The 18717-nt window shown below is 42.9% G+C and overlaps 2 protein-coding genes across 5 annotated transcripts; both read right to left on the reverse strand.

Moving 5' to 3' along the window:
• Positions 1-43: 43 nt before the first annotated feature.
• Positions 44-12093, reverse strand: LOC124015218 (peroxisomal membrane protein PMP34-like). 2 transcript variants are annotated; one of them, XM_046330266.1, is made up of 11 exons: positions 11603-12093; positions 11356-11416; positions 11176-11242; positions 10901-11052; positions 8269-8385; positions 7866-8014; positions 6740-6835; positions 5422-5507; positions 2853-4655; positions 2200-2703; positions 44-1977 (listed from the first exon to the last, which is right to left on the reverse strand). In XM_046330266.1, exons 1-9 carry the CDS (start codon positions 11675-11677, stop codon positions 4505-4507), a joined length of 954 nt encoding a protein of 317 aa, XP_046186222.1. In that variant the 5' UTR covers positions 11678-12093; the 3' UTR covers positions 44-1977; positions 2200-2703; positions 2853-4504. The 2 variants fall into 2 exon arrangements, with proteins under 2 accessions (XP_046186222.1, XP_046186221.1); XM_046330265.1 differs by lacking the exons at positions 5422-5507; positions 6740-6835; positions 7866-8014; ... (3 more) ...; positions 11356-11416; positions 11603-12093 and having other exon boundaries at positions 2200-2302; positions 2591-2703; positions 2853-3811.
• Positions 12094-15123: 3030 nt separating this feature from the next.
• Positions 15124-17609, reverse strand: LOC124015223. Of its 3 annotated transcripts, none has more exons than XM_046330274.1 (4): positions 17106-17609; positions 16716-16793; positions 16146-16438; positions 15124-15562 (listed from the first exon to the last, which is right to left on the reverse strand). In XM_046330274.1, exons 1-4 carry the CDS (start codon positions 17317-17319, stop codon positions 15248-15250), a joined length of 900 nt encoding a protein of 299 aa, XP_046186230.1. In that variant the 5' UTR covers positions 17320-17609; the 3' UTR covers positions 15124-15247. The 3 variants fall into 3 exon arrangements, with proteins under 3 accessions (XP_046186230.1, XP_046186231.1, XP_046186232.1); XM_046330275.1 differs by having other exon boundaries at positions 16716-16745; positions 17106-17608; XM_046330276.1 differs by lacking the exon at positions 16716-16793.
• Positions 17610-18717: the final 1108 nt, after the last annotated feature.

Here is an 18717-nt window from a genome sequence, read left to right on the forward strand (position 1 = left end):
TGTTCACATTACATATTATAAAAATGTAAATATGGCAAAGATGAAGTTATACCCTTAATGCTGCTTTAATTATGAAAGTTTACAGCAGATAAGTATTCCAGAAAAACAACTGACACAATCATGGAAGCATTATGTACAAAATGCACTGCTGGGAACAGAAATGGAAAACATCCATTTCATGAGATCTTATGTCAATACAGTACCAACTGCCATCTTGCACCAAACATTGGCAGGTTCAATCCTTGAGCCTAAAATATAGAACAGTGGTAAATGAACATTACAGTACTTATGAATAGTGCAATACTCATGCACCACGTTCTTTGCAAAATAAAACTTCATAATTTACCTTTTGTAGGTAAATCATACCAGATCGCCTAAAACATCCTGTTAGTGTTGTAGCTAATTCAGACAAATTAAGTGTAATAAAAAATACACTTAAAGGCTACAACATACTGTAGCATATTGGGGGGGGGGGTCTCCCGACTGGGACTCCCAGGTCCAGCATCCAATATTGCGAAGTATGACGTATATTAGACCGTATTTGGTTCTCCAGTTTGAGCAGACACACAATCCTTTAAAGGGGCAATCAGCAGTTCAGATAAAGAGGCCTCCCCACCAGTTTCAGTAAAAAGCTGAGTGCTGGGCCTTGAAATGTAGGCTAACCACTCAAATTCATAGAGCTATGGATGCAAGGACTGACCATCCATACCAAAATTATAGTTTTAACCATGTTTTGAGGCTATTTAGAGTGGCATGTAGCCTAGTGGCTGAGAGCGTTGGGCCAGTAACCAAAAGGTCACTAGATCAAATCGCAGAGCTGATAAGATAAAAGCTGTCGATGTGCCCATGAGCAAGGAACTTAACCCTAATTGCTCCTGTTAGTCGCTCTGGATAAGAGCATCTGCTAAATGACTAAAATGTAAAGTGCTTATTTTGGGTTCTGATGGTGTACAACAGTTCAACTAAGCTCATGAGGCATAAATAAGTTATGGATGTAGTAACTGTAGATTGCCCCTTTAAGTCAAGAGTATTGCAATCAACCAAAAATACTTCATTTATTTTTATGAACAGCCATGTGTGTTTGGAGCAGTTGCTGATTGATGAAAGACAACTGACACTTAGAACATTTGTGCACTTGCTTCTTTTTCTTATTTTCTTCCTTTTGACCGTGAGCTTTGGCCAAGTGCTGAGTGAGGTATACTTTCTGGGTAAAACCAATTTCACATGTGAGGCATTTGAACGGTTTCTCACCAGTGTGAAGGCGCATGTGACATTTCAGATTGCCCTTCTGTGTGAATCCTCTCCCGCAGACAGTGCACGTGTGGGGTCTCTCTCCAGTGTGCACCAGGTGGTGTATCCTCAGGCTTGACGGACAGCTGAAAGACTTGCCGCAGTAATGGCAAAAGTACTTTGAGCTGTTCGAGGCCAGATAATCGGGAGCAACACATTTGTGTTTTTTGAGCTGAGTTTTCCCAGGATAATAGTTCTTACACACACTGCAGTACAGTGACTTGTGAGATTTCATATGCATCGTCAGATGGTTCTGCCGCAAGAAAGTCTTCTTACAAATCACACAACTTAACTTGTTTGTGTCGGATTTACTATGGGAGTGCAAGTTAAACCGGTTAAAGTAACTGAAAGTCTTCCCAGCTTTGCTTTTTGACTTTGCTAAAGACTTCTTTGCACACGTTGGCTTTGTGATGTGTTCATCTTGTCCTTCGTTGGGCAACAGCTCGGTATCGTCTGGTAGGAACTCATTTGTCTCATCGTCCTCAATGGGAAAGACATGTTCGCCATATTCCTCCTCCAATCCGTCGATGGATATGAAACGTAAAGTGTGTCCTGTGGAGACATCTGTAGTAGACATCTCCAGTACCTGTTTATCCCGTCTCTCTGGCCTGTCCTGCCGGAAGGAATCAAAGGATGGATACACGTTGGAGGGCCCTTCTCTTCCATTGTCCACTAAGTCGTCATCTCCTGAAGCAATAGATCAAATACAAAAATAATACAAATAAGAGTTGTGGTTGCCTGTCCAGCTATTCATGAAAAGCATTGTCCAACCTCCATGATGACCAAATAAGTGTCACATTGGCTTATAACTGTGCATGGTATCAAAAGCATAGCGTTAAACCTATATGATTTAGCACTACACCAGCCAGGCAAATCAAAAATCTCAGATTAAAACCTCTAAAAACTTACCATCTAAAATTATTGTTGGTCTTTCCTGTGGGTCTCTGTTTATGATTTCCACCTCAAAATCCTCCTCTTTAACATCAGCTTGGCCTGAAGGCACCCCTGTTGACTACGAGAATAAGATAAATATTTTTAGAGCCACTTGAAAAATGCAGACACTAAATAATAAAATGCATTGAAGGAATAAGACTTCTAAATATGACAGAAAGAGTAAGTGTCCATCATGTAGGGTAGCCTCGGATTCACTCATTTCAAAGAGCTGGGCATCTGACAGCATGTCCTCTGGTAAGCCTGAGTCCTCTGTTGGTTTCCACAATCCTGCCTAGTGCTTTCTCATATCAGTGTAGATGAAGGACAGCAGACGAGGCAAGGAAAACTCCTCAGTCTCCTCACTCACTTTGGCAGTGTGTTGTGGACTGTTCTCTGTGCTGTTGGGATCCCCATGGTTCCATAGATCAAGACACCATTCCTTCCCAAATATTCCTTCAATGGTGGGGGATCCGTTTAGCCCTGGAAGAGAAGGCAGAACTGAATTGACACTTGGGCATACTGTGTCATAAATACATTGTCCCCTATAGGGTGAAGACACTGTAGACTACAAGATCCCCATTCTTCATGCACCCTCGTCACGGATGCATTATAAGAGGACCACAACATACCTCTGTCTACTCTGGTGATAGTTTCACCAGTTTGAACACCAACAGAGCGATAGTTTCCAGCCAGCTTGGGAGCTGTGCTTTTCACAATTGTCAGTTCACTTTCCAGATTATGCAATTTCTCAGTGAGAGACTCATTTTCTAAAGATATTCCCGCGTATTCGTCGTCAACCAGTTTACACACATGAGCCATTGCGGTTCTAGACAGTATTTCCATGATGGAGGACAGTTGTGTGTGAAAAGAAGCGCGTTTAGACATGGCTCTGCGTTAATTGTCCAAACACCGTTTGAATTGATATTAAAGTTGTTTAAACTAACCAAATATCTCGCCAATTACGAACACAAAAAGCGTACCTAACCCAGCTGCTGAACAGTATCTAACCGGGAACAAAAACAAGAGGCAATGGAAATTCAACTTCCGGCCGACGCATATGTATGACGTACAGATTACAATAGCGTACATGTGGATAAAAATAGATGTTAACTCTTTTTGTTAAACGGAATACATTACAGTAATTTGATCAAACATATATCACCGCAGTAAACACTACATTTTAAACCTTTATTTTGTGGGGCTGTGACCCCATCTACTGGTCCAAAATTATATTACTGTTGAAAAAAAAAAAACAACGCTCCACATTCGTAAAAGTACGCAAATCAGAGGAAAAAAAACTATTTTTTAAATGACAATCTTGAAACGACAATTGTTGATGCATATTTAACCTGGTCCCAGGCTCTCTTCTCTCTCATAGAGAGCTGGCTGAAGGAGATGAAAGCATATGGTCAAAAAAGCTAAAATGTACTTATTTGAGCAGCAAGATTTTATTTATATCAACTTTTCTGAGAATCTGAAATGTTAGTGAATTATCCATCCATCATATTGGACAAAAATTCATTTAAAATACATCCCTTAATTATTCAACACGTTTGTCAGAGAGCCAATTAATGACAGAATGAAAACACGTCCCAGTGATTTGACAAGAGCAACAATGCATCACAAAATAGCTGCTTAACTAAATCCACAAATTAATCTTAGAACATCGAAAAGACGATGAACGATGAAATCCACAGCATTATGAGGAACAAGTGGTGTCTACTTCCAGAAAATTGGCAGTTCTAGAAAAATAAATAGACAAAACACCCGGACAAGGAGAGCTCACCCATGGCTAGAAGGGATCAAGCTTTTGTAAAATTAATGTCAGATTTGGTTTTTCGTAGCAGGTTAGGATAATTAGGCTAAGGTTATGAAAAGGGTTATTCATGTTCATTTTGTGGTTTTGAGCTAGCGCCCAATTGACTGCCATTCAACTCCTTGAAGGAGAGCTCTACTTGTCCCAGAATCGCCCAGAATGCACCGTGAGTCTACTGGGTGAAGCGTTATACATTCATTGCCCAATGGGACTCCCATTTCATCCTTTCTCTAATATCTCTGGTACAGTCTCAGCTGGTCTAAGTTCGATTCCTTCCCCCCCTTTGCCCCTAACCATTTCACGCTTGCATGTGTGTAAGGTGGAAGAAATATGGTGGAGGATTTACCCCTAGCTACACTGCTTATACCGACCCAGACCCTTTATACATGCCAAAATTGAGGGGTTATGGCCAAGGGGAGACATCTGGCAACAATATGGGATCGGATGTCTGATGTCACAGACAGGCTAGTGGCTGGAAGCAGGCCTCTTCACTCCCATGACACTGAAGGTGCTGCTGGCTATCTTCTCGTAGAGCAGGAACATGAGGGCAGCGGTCAGGACGGTCTGCAGGAGTTTTGCTTCCAGGCCTTTGAACAGGCCCAGCATGCCATACTTCCTATGGGTGGGGGAAAGCATAAAAAAACAATATGTAGGCAGTGGTAGAAAAAGTACTCAATAGTCATACCTTAATAGAAAATGACTCAAGTAAGTCACCCAGTAAAATAATACTTGAGTAAAAGTCTAAAAGTATTTGGTTTTAAATATACTTAAGTATCAAAAGTAAATAGAATTGCTAAAATGTACTCAAGTGTCTAAAGTAACAGTAAATAATTTCAACTTCCTTATATTAAGCAAACCAGACAGCACAACTTTTATTTTTATTGACAGATAGCCAGGGGCAAACTCCAACACTCAGACAATTTACAAATGAAGCATGTGTTTAACCAGGGATGTTCTCTTGTCAAAATGTAACGAGTACTTTTGGGTGTCAGGGAAAATGTATGGAATAAAAAGTACATTATTTTCTTTAGGAATGTAGTAAAGTAAAAGTTGCCAAAAATATAAATAGTGAAGTACAGATACCCCCAAAAACTACTTTAAAGTATTTTTACACCACTGTATGTAGGAGATGAAAGCATTGGCTGCGATCCAGGTAGTCTTAATTGCAATGGTGCTGCATAGATGATCAGCGCTCACAACTCCTGGATAAGTGTTTGACATCTCAAGAAACACATTAATATTGTATAGCAATCCTCAGAATTGCACAGCACGATGGCAATAAAGACAATCTGGAACACAACCACTGTCTTTAAGTCTGGGTGTGGTACCAGTCATGGTGCTTTTGAAATAAGGTAGGCAGGTGTGTGCGTGTGTGGACCAACCTCACTCTATTGATCAGCAGATACATCACACTTCTCAGGCTGTTCAGCAATGGTGATCTGTTTGTGTGCTGCTTGTGTTGACCAAACTGAGAATGAGATGCATACAACGAGCAGTGAAATTAGCACCCAGAGCTTATTCCACTGGAATAACACTAAACATTGGGATAACCCAATGTTCAGAGCAGAGCACTAAAACGCAACATCCACACTGGCAGGCAAACATATACACAATCACATTCTAGACCAACAACCCTCATGAAAAAGTACTACAGAATTACTACACAAAACCTATTTGTGCATTAGTGGCAATGTAGAGACTTGAAGGGATTGTGTAGTGAATGTGTAGTTTACACACTACTCAAGATACACAAGTATGGTTTTGTAGATGTCAGTAGGAAAACAGTAGTGTTTCTAGTAGTAATCAGGTAGAGATTTTTACTACTTGATGTTGGTAGCTGAGGTGTTTGCTAGCACCGTTGAAATGTAGCCCGTTTTCGTTATGCTAGTTAATAAGTAGGTGTTCGTATGCAAATGTACTGTAAGTTCATATTGGTATACTTACCTCCTTTGACATGTTGCCAAGGAGGCCCTCGACATAAGACTGGAGGCCATTGTTGGTAAGGTTAATATTGCTTATCAAATATTTATGTGTTTGTCTTATGTGACTTCTGTTAGCAGTGGATTGATAATGGCTTATAATTGTTTCTTGTACTTGTCTTTATACTCTAAATACAGATAAGGCTTTAAAAGGATTAAAAGTGTAAATATATACATATTTTTCTATTACATTTGTATAAATGTATTATTTCTTCTTATGATATTAACTACAGTTAAACTCAAGGAAAGTGTAGTAGTGACACAGTAGTGAAACAAGGAGATGTCAATAGTGATTTTGAATAGGCAAACAGTAGTAAATGTGTCAGTTTTCAATAGTCATTCAAAAGGGTTTAATGTAGGAAATGAAAAGGTATCAAGAGCAAATCAGTACTGACAACACTACACACTGAATGTGTAGGCATTGAGTACTAAAATAGTGAACATGTAGGAATTGTGGTAGAATGTGTAGGTTTTAAGTAGTAGATACCCAAAAGCTCAGTAGTTAGCACAGTAACTAGGAAATATGTAGTGTTCACAAGTCTTGAAACGTCCCAATTTATCACTCATTACTACTTAAATCGCTACTGGTTTACTACACATCTTAATAGCAATCAATTAGTAAAACCCAGTAGGCTTGGGTAGTAAGTAGTGATTCAGTAATACTTTTTCATGAGGAACATTCTCACAATCACACGCACGCACACCCACATACTGTTCTTACCCTCAGGATGGACTGTACAGTCTGCAGTGGGTATGTGAATGTGGTGGCCACTGCTTTGGCTACGGCACCAATCAGAAATATCTCCAGAGACAACAGCTAGAGAAATGGACAGACAACAGTATCAGGATCAGTTAGTTCCAGTTTAAATAGGGTTGGGCAGGTATATGATAATACAGAATACCAGGGTATTTTTATATATTGGAGGTATGACTTCCAATACAATGGAAGCGTTTGTTAATAAAACGTCAATATTTGTACTTTTTAGAATCAATATTTTCAATCAAAGTGTGTACTGATGCTTATTTATTAAACCCTCTTAGGCCTCACTCCCCCTATCTGAGATACTGCAGCCCTCATCCTCCACATACAACACTTGTTCTGCCAGTCACATTCTGTTAAAAGGACCCCAAAATACACATCCCTGGGTTGCTCCTCTTTTCAGTGCGCTGCAGCTAGCGACTGGAACAAGCTGCAAAAAAAACCACTCAAACTGGACCGTTTTATCTCCATCTCTTCATTCAAAGAATCAATCATGGACACTCACTGACACTTGTGGCTGCTTCGCGTGATGTATTGTTGTCTCTGCCTTCTTGCCCTTTGTGCTGTTGTCTGTGCCCAATAATGTTTGTACCATGTTTTGTCCTGCTACCATGTTGTGTTGCTTCCATGTTGTTGTTATGTTGCTACCATGCTATGTTGTGGTCTTAGGTCTCTCTTTATGTAGTGTTGTCCCTCTTGTCATGATGTGTGTTTTGTCCTAAATTTGTATTTTATTTTTAATCCCTGCCTCTGTCCCCACAGGAGGCCTTTTGCCTTCTGGTAGGCCGTCATTGTAAATAAGAATTTGTTCTTAACTGACTTGCCTAGTTAAAGGTTGTGTGTGTGTGTGTGTGTGCGCATACATATATATATCTATACATATATATATTGCCTAGTTAAATAAAGGTTCAATAAAAAAAAGTAATAAAAAGTACAGGTAGAAAGATAAAGCTAATGATTCCACTTTGCTTTTCAGTTATACCATTTTTTGTTAGTGAGGGGGGACTACAGGGCTTTTTCCCCATCAATGAGAATGAAATCTAATTGATAATTCTGCCCAGTCTGAAGTACACCCCCCTCCCATTACCTCTCTGTGAACCAAGCTTCTCAGCTGCCTCTTCAGGCCTTCATAGATCATGAACTGGACAGCCGGGTTGAGCACCAGCAGGAGAGAAGGGAATGTCCCGTTCCACAGGGCCCCCACCCCTTCGTCCTCAATGATCTGCACAAAGGCATCTGAGAGGTGAAAAGAGGGATACTGTTTACCCTAGAGACAATCTGACATAGTGACAAAGAAACCAGACTAGGAAAAAAGTAGTACAATGTGTGTGTGGAAAAAAAAGTGTGTTTTCATGTGTGTGTGAAATAAAAAGAGAGAGAAAGACAGAGGGAATGTGTATGTACGCGATACTTTATTGAGAGAAAGAAAGACATAATGACACATCTACAACTTTATCCGTTTCCAGCACGCATACTGCTGCTGCCTTTACCCATGATGCCTGAGTAGTTAGTGGGACGGATGTCTGCATTGCGAAATTTTGCTCCTTGAAGCTTGAGTCGTGTGTTGACCACCCACAGCGGAGTGGTCACAAGCACATTTACTACACCTGCACACACAGAGACAGAGAGAGAAACAGAGAGACCGAGAGAGAGCTTGGAATCATTCCTTGAATACAACAATTGTAGACCTTACAGTGAAATGCTTACTTACCAACAGTGCAGTTAAAAAAATATATATATTTACCAAATAAACTAAAGTAAAAAATAAAAAGTAACACAAAATAACAATAACGAGGCTATATACAGGGGGTACCAGTACCGAGTCAATGTGCAGGGGTACAGGTTAGTATAGCAGCAGTGTCAATGTAAAGAGTCTGGTGGCCATTTGATTAATTGTTCAGCAGTCTTATGGCTTGGGGTAGAAGCTGTTAAGGATCCTTTTGGCCCTAGACTTGGCGCCCCGGTACTGCTTGCCGTGCGGTAGCAGAGAAAACAGTCTATGACTTGGGTGACTGGAGTCTGACAATTTTTGGGGCTCTGACACACCTAGTATATAGGTCCTGGATGGCAGGAAGCTTGGCCCCAAGCTTGGCCCCTGATGTACTGGGCCGTACACTACCCTCTGTAGCGCATTGCGGTCAGATGCCGAGCAGTTGCCATACCAGGTGGTGATGCAACCGGTCAGGATGCTCTCGATGGTGCAGTTGGAGAACTTTTTGATCATCCGGGACCCATGGAAAATCTTTTCAGTCTCCTGAGGGGGAAAAGTTGTTGTCGTGCCCTCTTCACAACTGTCTTGTTGTATTTGGACCATGATAATTTGTTGGTGATGTGGACACTCCACTACAGCCCCGTCAATGTTAGTGGGGGCCTGTTCGGCCCACTTTTTCCTGTAGTCCATGATCAGCTCCTTTGTCTTGCTCACATTGAGGGAGAGGTTGTTGTCCTGGCAGTGTCTCTGACCTCCTCCCTATAGGCTGTCTCATCGTTGTCGGTGATCAGGCCTACCCCTGTTGTGTCGTCAGCAAACTTCATGATGGTGTTGGAGTCATGTTTGGCCATGCAGTCATGGGTGAACAGGTACCAGGAGGGCACTAAGTACACACCCCTGAGGGGCCCCAGTGTTGCGGATCAGCGTGGCAGATGTATTGTTGCCTACCCTTACCACCTGGGGACGGCCCATCAGGAAGACCAGGATCCAGTTGCAGAGGGAGGTGTTCAGTCCCAGGGTCCTTAGCTTAGTGATAAGCTTTGTGGGCACTATGGTGTTGAACACTGAGCTGTAATCAATGAACAGCATTCTCACATAGGTGTTTCTTTTGTCCAGGTTGGAAAGGGCAGTGTGTAGTGGGATTGCGACATCTGTGGATCTGTAGGGGCGGTATGCGAGTTGGAGTGGGTCTAGGGTATCTGGAAGGATATTGTTGATGTGAGCTATAACCAGCATTTCAAAGCACTTCGTGGCTACAGATGCGAGTTCTACGGGGCGATAGTCATTTAGACAGGTTACCTTAGTGTTCCTCGGCACAGGGACTATGGTGGTCTGATTGAAGATACGTAGGTTTTACAGACTGGGTCAGGGAGAGGTTGAAAATGTCAGTGAAGACACTTGCCAGCTGGTCAATGCATGCTCGGAGTACACACCCTGTGGCATTGGGAATGTTAACCTGTTTAAAGTGCTACGGTGAAGTAATCATTTAGGCATGTTAACTTCGCTTCCTTTGGCACAGGGACTATGGTGGTCTGCTTGAAATATGTAGATATCACAGACTCGGTCGAGGAGAGGTTGAAAATATCAGTGAAGACACTTGCCAGTTGGCCCACGTATGCTTTGAGTAAATGTCCTGGTAGTCCGTCTGGCCCTGCGGCTTTGTGAATGTTGACCTATTTAAAAAGGTCTTGCTCACATCGGCTACCGAGAGCATTATCACACAGTCATCCAGAACAGCTGGTGCTCTCATGCATGCTTCAGTGTTGCTTGCCTCAAAACGAGCATAAAAGGCATTTAGCTTGCTTGGTAGGCTCAAGTCACTGGGCAGCTCTCGTCTGGCTTTCCCTTTGTAGTCCGTAATAGTTTTCAAGCAATGCCACATCTGACGAGCGTCAGAGCCGGTGTAGTAGGATTCAATCTTAATCCTGTATTGACGCTTTGCTTTTTTGATGGTTAGCCTGAGGGCATAGCAGGATTTCTTATATGCGTCCGGATTAGTGTCTCGCTCCTTGAAAGCGGCAGCTCTAGCCTTTAGCTCGATGCAGATGCTGCCTGTAATCCATGGCTTTTGGTTGGGATATGTATGTATGGTCACTGTGGAGACGACGTCGTCGATGCACTTATTGATGAAGCCGATGGCTGAGGTGGTAAACTCCTAAATGCCATTAGATGAATCCTGGAACATATTCCAGTCTGTGTTAGCAAAGCAGTCCTGTAGCGTAGCATCCGCATCATCTGACCACCTCCGTATTGAGCGAGTCACTGGTACTTCCTGCTTTAGTTTTTGCTTGTAAGTGGGAATCAGGAGGAAGAGGACGGGGGAAGAGCTTTGTATGCATCTCTGTGTGTGGAATAAAGGGGTAACTTGGTAAGTTAGCTAGTATCAGCGTCTGGGTCTTATGTAGGCCTACCTGCAGCAATGCCCATTAGCAGGTCTCTGCTTGGAGTTGACTTGTGTCCCTGGAGCCAGCTGGCTCTCAGGCTGTGGAAGCAGTAGAAGTAGACGAAGTTGGAACAGCAGAGACTGCAGATCACTGGGAGCCAGCCCCTGTAGGGCGCCAGCCTGCAGAGGACAGGCAGGGGGACAGACACAACCTCGGGTGATTCTGTTCAAATAAATAAAAAATGCTAAAAGAGCAGAGAGAGAAAGCAGAGCGAGGGAAAGACTGAGCTCTTGTTTACTCACAACCCTTCTTCCTTGACAATCTCTGACAGAATGGCAGGAGTGGACCTGGCTTTCCTCTTCTCATCCACTATAGAAAAGGAGGAACAGAGAGAAGAATAGACATGAGACTTGCAGAGATATATTATGTCCTCTATTCAGTTTTGCACAAAGGCGTAAAGATATAGAGGTAGCTAGCCTTACCTTGCAACCGTAGTCTTGCAGTGTCAAGTGGGAAGAAAACGGTCATTGCCGTCACACTCCCCTAAAAACATATAATCCTATTCTGTCAAATGTAGGGTCTTCAAATGTGAACATTTGCTGATATCAGGCTAACCTTATTTGTAGGGGATTCCGGTTTGGCAGTAATGGCCTGTCAGATAGCAATTTAAAGAAAAAAAAATACTACCCCTTTTCATGTATTGCAATAACCTACCTAAAGTGTACTTACCGCTGCTCCTGCCATTGCATGCACCAAGCTTTCGTACGAGAAAACCTCAGCAAATCGAAAGGCTTCAGTGCTCATTTTGATTGCGGTAGATAAAAATGTAAACTTGACAGTTTTGTTTGCAGTCCACTATGCACAATAGTTAGGGAATAGATATAGTTTTTCCCCCCAGTTCATTCCAGAAAACAACTACGCAGCTGAACTCTTGTGATTGCTTCTCATAGACATTAACCCAGAATGCGCTTCTCGCTCGTTTTACATCCAGGTCGTTCGTATAGCCAATGGTAGATAGAGTCCCCTTTCCCAATAAGGTGATTGGGCAATAGGTGATTCCGCTTGTTCATTTGATTGGCTTTTCCTTTTGTCATTCAAACAAATGAAACAGCAGGTTTGCGTTCAGTATGGTCTTAAGTTCTGGAACGCTCAATTGAACGGAAACGGTGCTGGACTGAATGACCAGGTGAAGAACGCGGATGGGTTTGTGTCATACTGTACTGTATTTGGTTGGGGGGACGCCGTCCGCACTGCTCTTTAAAACGCTCAATACTTCAAGCCACACCCACCAAACGTGCCTCAAAGTCTGCTCAAGAATGTTGTGGGTAAACGTGTCGTTGAGTATAAACCATTCCGCAACGCAGAAAACGTTCAAGGGAACTGAACGCATCTCAGGCCTGTCCAAAGAAACGGCACTGCAGATAGAACAATGTGTTAGTTATTCTAGGCTGCTGGGGGGAGGAAGGCTCATGTCTGTAATGGAGCAAATGTAATGGCATCAAACACGTGCAACCACGTGTTTGATTTATTTGTTACCATTCAATTTATATTCCATTCATTCCGCTCCAGCCACCAATCTCCTGTGGTTTGGAGTTACCTTTCTCTAAGATCTTTGGCTTGGTGCTTCTCCCACAATGTTATCTGGTCGTCACAGTTACCACATCATAAACTTCATAACGGCGAAGTCATAAACTTCGCCTATTTCTAAAATAAAGATTCTTAAAATGTGATTTTAAACATAACACTTATTTGTTTATAAAAAAATGTATTTAACTAGGGAAGTCAGTTAAGAACAAACGCTTATTTACAATGATGGCCTACCCCAGCCAAACCCTCCCCTAACCCAGACGACGCTGGACCAATTCTATGTTGCCCTATTGGATTCCCGATCATGGCCAGTTGTGATACAGCCTGGGATCGATCCAGGGTCTGTAGTAAATGCCTCTAGCATTGTGATGCAATGCCTTAGGCTTCCCGAGTGACGCAGTGGCATAACACTTAACTTTATGGCTAACCCTAACCTTGAATTAAGACCAAAAAGCACTTTGTGGCTGTGCTATCTAGTGGAAACCATGTTTTCATAGTCTTGTTCATTCTCCAGGCTAGCTGCTACGTCTGTCTGTGTTCTGAATTCTAAACTTTTAAAATGTGCTCCTTTCCAGAAAAGGGTATATTGTTTTGTGTTTGTAAATATTAAAGTTCACTACAAAATGTTATTTCTGCAGCGAGAGAAAGACAGCGCCCAGACCCACCACTACCAATAAGGCCCCTACAAACGCCCTCAGACATCCCATGATGCTCCAGCATCTTTCCCCCTCCTCCTGCTTTTCTTAGGTGAAACCAGTATCTGGTTATCTGATATCCCACCCCCCCATTCGTGGATCAGTTTCTTCAGTCTGTCTCATGTGGATCACTGAAGGTGCCTCTTCTAAGGAGATCCCTCTCCATCACTGGGGTACTGGTTGCATCTATAGGTCAGAGAACCACAATGGAAATAGGTCAAGATTTTTATGTCATTCTCAATTATTTGATTTATGCACCTTGGCTTTACAGTATGTGTTTTCTAAATTATTTTTACAAGCTGGGAAAACTACAAACACACATTTAGTGAACATTGCTCTCATTTAAGATTTGTCAAACAATTAACTTTACTGTTGGTACAGGCGCTGTTCTCTTAAGGTTGTTAGCCTGCCATCAGTGTGTCTCCATCTGCCTCATGCATGCTACCTGACAATCAAACAGTTGAGATGACCGTGTCTGTTTTGGGAATTACTGGTTGGACCAGATGCCAGACTAGTGAATATAAGTTTCACCTACTATTTCACCATCCTTATCCATCTGTGTAGTCCTAAATGGTGGTTTCCACTCGTGACACCGGTTTCCCCAAGAGTAAATGCTGCAACCAAATGCTGTTATTGTAAATAACTTTGATTATCATGATCAATCATTAATTAATAAACCATTTAATCAAAATTGTTATTCCATTGTAAATTCTACAACACAGTCAATCTTTACCTCCCTCACAAGCTTTAAGCACCAGCTGTCAGAGCAGCTCACAGATCACCGCACCTGTACATAGCTCATCTGTAAATATCGCATCCAATCTACCTCAACCCCATATTGTATTTATTTATCTTGCTCCTTTGCACCCGTGTCTCAACTTGTACATTCATCCTCTGACCATCATACCATTCCAGTGTTTAATTGCTATATTGTAATTACTTTGCCACCATAGCCTATTTATTGCCTTTACCTCTCTTATCCTACCTCATTTGCACATGCTGTATATGATTTTCCTACTTTATTATTGACTATGTTTGTTTATTCCATGTGTAACTGTGTTGTTGTATGTGTCGAACTGCTTTGCTTCAACTTGGACAGGCCGCAGTTGCAAATGAGAACTTGTTCTCAACTAGCCTACCTGGTTAAATGAAGGTGAAATATATATATATATATATATATATATATATTATAATTAACATTATCAGAGTCTGCATCCAAACCCTTTTGCTTATATTAGGCAAATTCAAATATGGACCTCGAACCAAGTTCCACTGCTAATTTTAATTCTTCCCCTCTAATCAGTAATCAATTTTGACCTGGGACACCAGGTGGGGTTTACTGTGTTTTAGCTTATAAGTCGTGCAATATATAACGAAAAAGACTGCCACTTCGGTCGCATGCCAAGTCAGCCTCCCAGTCTCTCTCGGCCAGTCATGCAGTATGCCGATTACAGTGTCACATCAGCTAGTCTCTGCAGAAGGGTTTCCACTAGATTATATAGCCACAAAGTAAGCATTCATGAAAACAAAAATAAAAAAACAAATATTTGTCCTTAATTTAAGGTTAGGCATAATATTAGTAGTGTGGTTAATGTTAGGTTTAAAATCAAATTTTAAGAAGATAAAGGCAAAAATAGGCAGGGTTTAGTTAGAGACAACCCTGCAGCAGGGCAATGACTGTCACTTCGCGTCTCTCTCGGCCAGTCTCTGCAGCAGGGCAATGACTGTGTCCTGTTTGGAGGAGAGCAGCTCCAGAGCTGTGGCCATCCTTCCCAGGGACTCTGCCATGCACACCTCCCTCCTCTCGGACCTCCTCCCCTGGGCCTCTGCCCTGCTGCGACAGACCTGCTCCTCCTCGGCATGCCCTTCCTGCCTCCTCAGGAACTCCTGCAGCAGGGAGGTGCTTTCTCCTCGCTTCTGCTGCTGGACCAGAGGAGAGGTAATGGAGGACCCCTTGGAGGTGGAGTAGGAGAAGCGACCGCGCTTCTTTCTGCGGAGGTGCACGCGGCTGAGGTTGGAGGGGATGTGATAGGAGGCAGGGGGCTGTGCGACCGGAGCAGGGGAGGGGTCTGGCTGTACAGGGTCTGTGTTATTAGCTATTCTGGGGGAGGGTTTGTCCAAAGGGTTGAGTAGAGGGAGGGAGGAGCAGACAGGGGTGGGGGGGGGATCTGACAAAGGTGTAGAGAGGGAGGGTGGAGGGAACTGGTGTATGGAGTGGGAGGGAGGAGGGGACAAGGGTGAGTGTCCGAGTGCAGGCAGTGATGAGGTTGCCATGGGGAAGGAGAAGGGGCTTCTGCTTGGTTTTGGTGGTTTCCGTGGCGACGTTCACCTTAGGGATGCTGGTTACTAGGGTAGGGCTGCTTGTGGTCTCGGCACCGATGGTGTCACCAAGCATGGCATCCATCATCTTATGAGAGCGAGAGACACACAAAGAGAGATGGAATGTTGAGATAAGAGGGTCTTGTCAGCACCCTTGGGTAGCTTATAACAATCTTGTTTCCTACCTTCATAGTACACCCACAATGTCACTAGAATTGTTGAGCATTCACCAGAAGACCACTATACCAACATTTAACAAAATGAATAGACGGCTGCCTGAGAACGTCACGAAAATGATGCGTGAACAACGCAGGAGTAGAAGGCTGTGCGTTGCTGTGATCCTGAACAGCCAGACAGCTAGCAGCAATGACAAGAAACTGCCATGTGGGGAATCGTAGGTGGCTTGTTTCAGTTAATTGTATCTTGTTCTTGATAACATTTCTTGTTTGAAAGCATTTTGACTTATACCACGTCTATGATAATATGGCTCAAATTTGCTAGCTAGCCAACTGACAACTGGCACAATGTATTTGAGAGACAAAAAGTGCTTTCTGTGCAAATGCATGCATGTTTTCAATAAACATTTGGAGACTAAATAAAGTTTCAATAGAGCCACAAGCATTGGTTCTTGCTAAACACCACAAGTCTATTATTATAAAACAAACAAGTACCTCAAAGTACTCCCAGGAGGTTCTGGCCTGGCCGCTCTCTCTGCCTCTGTATTTGACCCTCTTATAGGTGACGATCAAGTTGTTCCACTTGCGGCGGATCTTCTCAACAGGAAGACAGTGACCCTGCTCCTCCAACTCTTTCTGCACGCTCTGAAAGAGCTGCGTACGCTCCCGGGTCCCGTACAGGCTCCAGCGGCGCCCCACTGCGTCGATCAGGTACACAATGTCCTGGTAGGAGAACTCTGGGGATACCTGGGGAGGAGGCCGAGGAGTCGGGAGGGTCATGACTGGGGCTGAGGAGGAAAGGAGGGATGTTTAATAAGTACTGTAAGTCCAGAGCATTTTCTAAATTACCAACATGTAAATCCTCTCATGACAGAGTTAACCATACTAATGTTATCGACCAGCTAGCCAGCATGCACAAGAGATTTGGTTCTGGGTGCTGCAGATAAATGGTACATTTACAGTAGGTGCTTAGACCAGGAAATATAGGAAGGGGTACTTCGATGCATTTTAGGATCCCTCTTTATTTTACTCCCCTCTATCTTTAATTGGGAAAATAGGACTCACCTAGAGCCATCTTTAAGATGGTTTTGCCATCTGCAGAAGTGACGTTAGAGGAAAATAAACAGTCAGCACTCACAGGATCTAGTGTACAGAAAGAAAGATGCCACATGCAAAACAGAGAGAGCAAATATAGAGCAAATATTTTTTGCGATAGCTCATAATGTCAATACAATTATGATATTTCATTATAGATTGCACTAATGTTTCTGAAGTGTGCAGACTTTTTCCTGTTTCTCCAGGTTTGCCTTTTGCGTCCAGAACGTTCACCACTCAGGTCCGGGTGTGCGGTAGATTCGGCCTATTATCTAATAGTAGTTCTAAAGTAAAAGATCCTGTGAGACAAGACTGAAAAATATGCCACGTCTGTCTGATTATACAGTACCAACAACTTACACAGTACAATGGGTTTGCTGGTCGTTTTAGTTGCCAGCCGCCCATGCTGTGTTGAATACCCTGCATGGTCTTCTATTGGACCGCCTTCTCCCGGAGAAATATCGTGACGAGCTGCAGACTCGGAGCCTCTTTTGACTGAAAGCAGCGGAGATGATTCGTCTTCTTCGTCAAAGGACTCGGAGTCTTCACTTTTCACAGTGATATTCAAAGACATTACCCACGTCTACCAAGCGCACTTTCTTGGCTATAGTATGGAATCGCTCGATCCCGTCTAAATAGGCTACCTATGTGGTTGTTTCTCTCAATGCTTATGAGAAGGAACAAGTTTTAGTCTCTCAATTAGATATAAAGAAGCCCCAACATCAGCCACTATTGCAGTATTTGCATTCTCGGACCTGTGGCTTTACAACAAGATGAAGATAAATGGCTGCGGAGTTTTCACCAGGTCTGCGCAACGCTGCTCTACGCAGCTCTGGGCAGGGATTCGCTGCTGGCAATTATGATGACGTGTACTAGCGTGCGCAGGCCCTGCACAGTGCAGAGACGCAACGCAGACGATGCCCAGTCTTGCCCTGAAGAGGGCGCTGCTGCTCTGCCTGATGATATTCTCTTCAAAATAAGCATTCTGGTAGGCTATGCAGAGTCAAACAAGTAGACCTACAGTACGTTGTGCAATGTTTTAGAAAATCTTTGGTGACATCCTATGTGTTCTGTCTTTTAAAGAAATAGATAGAATATTTCATTTAATAAATATATTCAAATACAATGCTTTTTTTGGACACTGCAATATCATATGAACACTTCTGGGTTTAAGCATCATTTTTTTTATATATATAGTTTTTTTTTTTAAATTTGTTTACATAATCTCTCTAGTCTGAGTGGACAGCGGTAACTCCGAGGTTCAGCATCACTGGACAGCTGAGGTCTCAGAGAATCCAACTCTGTGGAGAATCCCTGGACATAAATCCAGTAAAGTTGAACTAGAAGTAAGACGTCTAGAGGCCTGGAAGGTAACAACTTACATGAGAAGTTTGGAGAGTGACATTCATTGTATGAAATGCAATGTTATCACCATCATTCTATTTGAATGGTTATTACACACCAATTTTGGCTGCTAGAATGAATGAAAGGAATTAATAAAATGACTAGATAGATGACAGTGAATAATGTACATGTGTTACAGTATAATTTTAAACCGTCCCCTCGCCCATACCCGGGCGCGAACCAGGGACCTTCTGCACACATCAACAACAGTCACCCACAGCATCAATGCGTCGTTACCCATCACTCCACAAAGTCACCCACGGCCCTTGCAGAGCAAGGGGAACTACTACTTCAAGGTCTCAGAGCAAGTGATGTAACCGATTGAAACGCTATTTAGCGCACACCGCTAACTAAGCTAGCCGTTTCACATCCGTTACACTCACCCCCCTTTTGACCTTCCTCCTTTTTCCGCAGCAACCAGTAATCCGGGTCAACAGCATCAATGTTACAGTATAATTTTAAACCGTCCCCTCGCCCATACCCGGGCACGAACCAGGGACCTTCTGCACACATCAACAACAGTCACCCACGAAGCGTCGTTACCCATCACTCCACAAAAGCCACGGCC

This window comes from Oncorhynchus gorbuscha, linkage group LG26 (genome assembly GCF_021184085.1).
Source record: "Oncorhynchus gorbuscha isolate QuinsamMale2020 ecotype Even-year linkage group LG26, OgorEven_v1.0, whole genome shotgun sequence".
NCBI lineage: Eukaryota > Metazoa > Chordata > Actinopteri > Salmoniformes > Salmonidae > Oncorhynchus > Oncorhynchus gorbuscha.